Here is a 2,183-nt window from a genome sequence, read left to right as displayed (position 1 = left end):
CCCCCCCCCCCCCCCCCCCCCGACCCGTCTACAGGAATAGACACTGAGGCCCTTTCTGCGTGGCCCCCCATTCAGACTTCTGCACGCCTGCCTCCCCATCTCGTCCAGTCCGTGCTGCCTTCCTCCCCTTTTAGCATCTGTGGTTCGTCAGAGGCCACATCCCTGATGTTCCCCAGCACCCCTCTACAAATTTTATTTTACAATTCGTACACAGTAAAATTCGTTCTGCATTAGGTTTAATTTTTTGACAACAGTAGGCGCGGACGTGGGTGATGTCTGCTTTCGCTCGGTGGTCTGACTCGGAGGCAAAGCCTCGGCGGCCCTCCGCGCAAGTTCGTGCGCAACAGTGCAAATGGGCGGGGCTGGGGGGGGGATCTCGGGCTTCCTCCGCCCCGACCCAGGATGGCAGGTGCCGGGGCATCCTCAAGGGAGGCAGCTTGGCTCCCCTGGGACCCTCCCTCAACTGACTTCCCTAGTGCCAGCCCTGGGCGGGGGGTGGGGGGGGGACGGGGGCGGGAGCTCTGCAGGGCCCTGGGCTGAGCGGCCCTGTCCTGTCCAGCCCTGGTCCTCTGGGCCGGCGGGAGGGGCCTGTGCACGCCGCTGCCCGGACACGGGCTCCTGGACCTGACAAGGGCTGGTTGGGAGAGAAACTTGCCTTGAGCAGGGAGAGCGAGCCTGGGTGGATGGCAGGAAGCACCTTGGAGACCGGAAGGTCAAAGGTCAGTTTGCTTCTGTCCACCACAGGCTGCTGGGTAAAACCGTATTTGGAAGAAACAGTGCTGCTTCGAGCACAGTTGGGAAAGGACTGATGCGGGTTTTCCAGCAGGGACACCGGGCTGCAGGGTGCCCGCAGCCACCCAGCCGCAAACCGGCAAGACGTGGTTGGGCTCTGCTTGGGTTTGGCCAAGCATCCCGCGGTCCCATCTTAGTCGTGTGGTTCTCACGGTGCCGGCACGGCACACTGGGGTGGGGGCACCTCGGTAATGAGCCCTGTAGCGACCACAGGTGCCATGTGACCCCCACTTCAGGATTTGGCCCCCCCCCCCATGCCTGTGGGCTGCATCACTGTCCCTTCTCTCCCCACCAGCCTTGGTGACCACAGGGCATCTTCCCGTTAGCATCCTGGAGGGCAGCGATTACCGGGGGGTGCTGCGGCATAGACTGGCCTGGGGTCAGGTCCAGCTTGGAGGCCCACGAACCCCGTGACTCTGGCTGGGGGCCTGGTCCCGGTGGGTTGGGTGCGCTCAGGGTGGCGTTCACCACCCCCACAGTGTCGGCCCCACCTGTTTCCTCCCACCCCCAAGGACCCTGTGCTCAGACAACTAGGCCGCTCCACTACCGTGCTCATCAAACTGAACTTCTTTATTAAGTGCCAATAGTCCAGGCAGGCGCGGTCCCCTGCAGCCCCCGGGCCTGGCCCGCGCCTGGGCTGCGGCGGGGCGCGAAGCGGTCTCTGTAGTGTGGCGGCCGCTCACTTCACGTGCTCGGCCGCGTGCGAGGAGCAGTAATACTTCTTGTGGGCGATGAAAGTGGACAGGCTGCTGAACCTGATGTTGCACAGGCGGCAGTATCTGTGGCTGCCGGGGGGCGCGGGCGCCGGCGTCCCCTTGCTGGGGGTCTGGACGCCCTTGTCCGAGTGGGAAGGGGGCGTCGGCGGGGGCGGCGGGTGTGGCGGCACCGCCTCGGGGGACGGGGCCGGCGGCGGGCCGGGCCGGGGGCTGCCGTCGGGGGCGCCGGGGGCCGGCTCCCGCAGCTCCTGGCCGTTGAGGCCGTCTCGTGGGGCGGCGGGCGAGGGCGTCCGGGCGCCGGCGGGCGGCTGGGCCAGCAGCAGGCCGTGCGCCAGGCGGAAGTGCTCGATGAGGTCGCCGCGGACCACGCCGTTGGGCGGGCAGTAGGGACACACGACGGCGCCGGCGGCCGCGTCCTCAGGGGCGACGCGCAGGAGGCGCGGGGCGGCGGGGCACGAGAACTTCTTGTGCGCCAGGTAGGCCTCGAGGCTGTGGAAGCTCACGCGGCAGGCTGTGCACTCGTGGTAGTCGGCCAGGGCGGGCAGGCCGGGGGCGGGCACGGGCGCCTGGCGCCGCGGCTTCTTGCTCAGGTCGATGGGGCCGTCGGCGGCGTCGAGCCCGCTTCCGCTTCCGGGCCGGGGCGACGGCGACGCAGGCGGCTCGGGGGCGGGGCCG

General features: G+C 68.3%; 1 protein-coding gene across 1 annotated transcript in view; it reads right to left on the bottom strand.

Moving 5' to 3' along the window:
* Positions 1-1,343: 1,343 nt before the first annotated feature.
* The window catches only part of ZFPM1 (zinc finger protein, FOG family member 1), a 68,947-nt gene continuing 68,107 nt past the window's right edge, over positions 1,344-2,183 (bottom strand). The window contains 1 exon segment of the mRNA XM_049622395.1: positions 1,344-2,183. This exon segment is cut by the window's right edge and continues 27 nt beyond it. Within this exon segment, the coding sequence (XP_049478352.1) occupies positions 1,472-2,183 (712 nt within the window). The 3' untranslated portion in view covers positions 1,344-1,471.

Source organism: Panthera uncia (assembly GCF_023721935.1).
Source record: "Panthera uncia isolate 11264 chromosome E2 unlocalized genomic scaffold, Puncia_PCG_1.0 HiC_scaffold_20, whole genome shotgun sequence".
NCBI classification, from domain to species: domain Eukaryota; kingdom Metazoa; phylum Chordata; class Mammalia; order Carnivora; family Felidae; genus Panthera; species Panthera uncia.
Note: the sequence above shows the minus strand (reverse complement) of the source record. Positions and strands in the feature narration are given on the sequence as shown.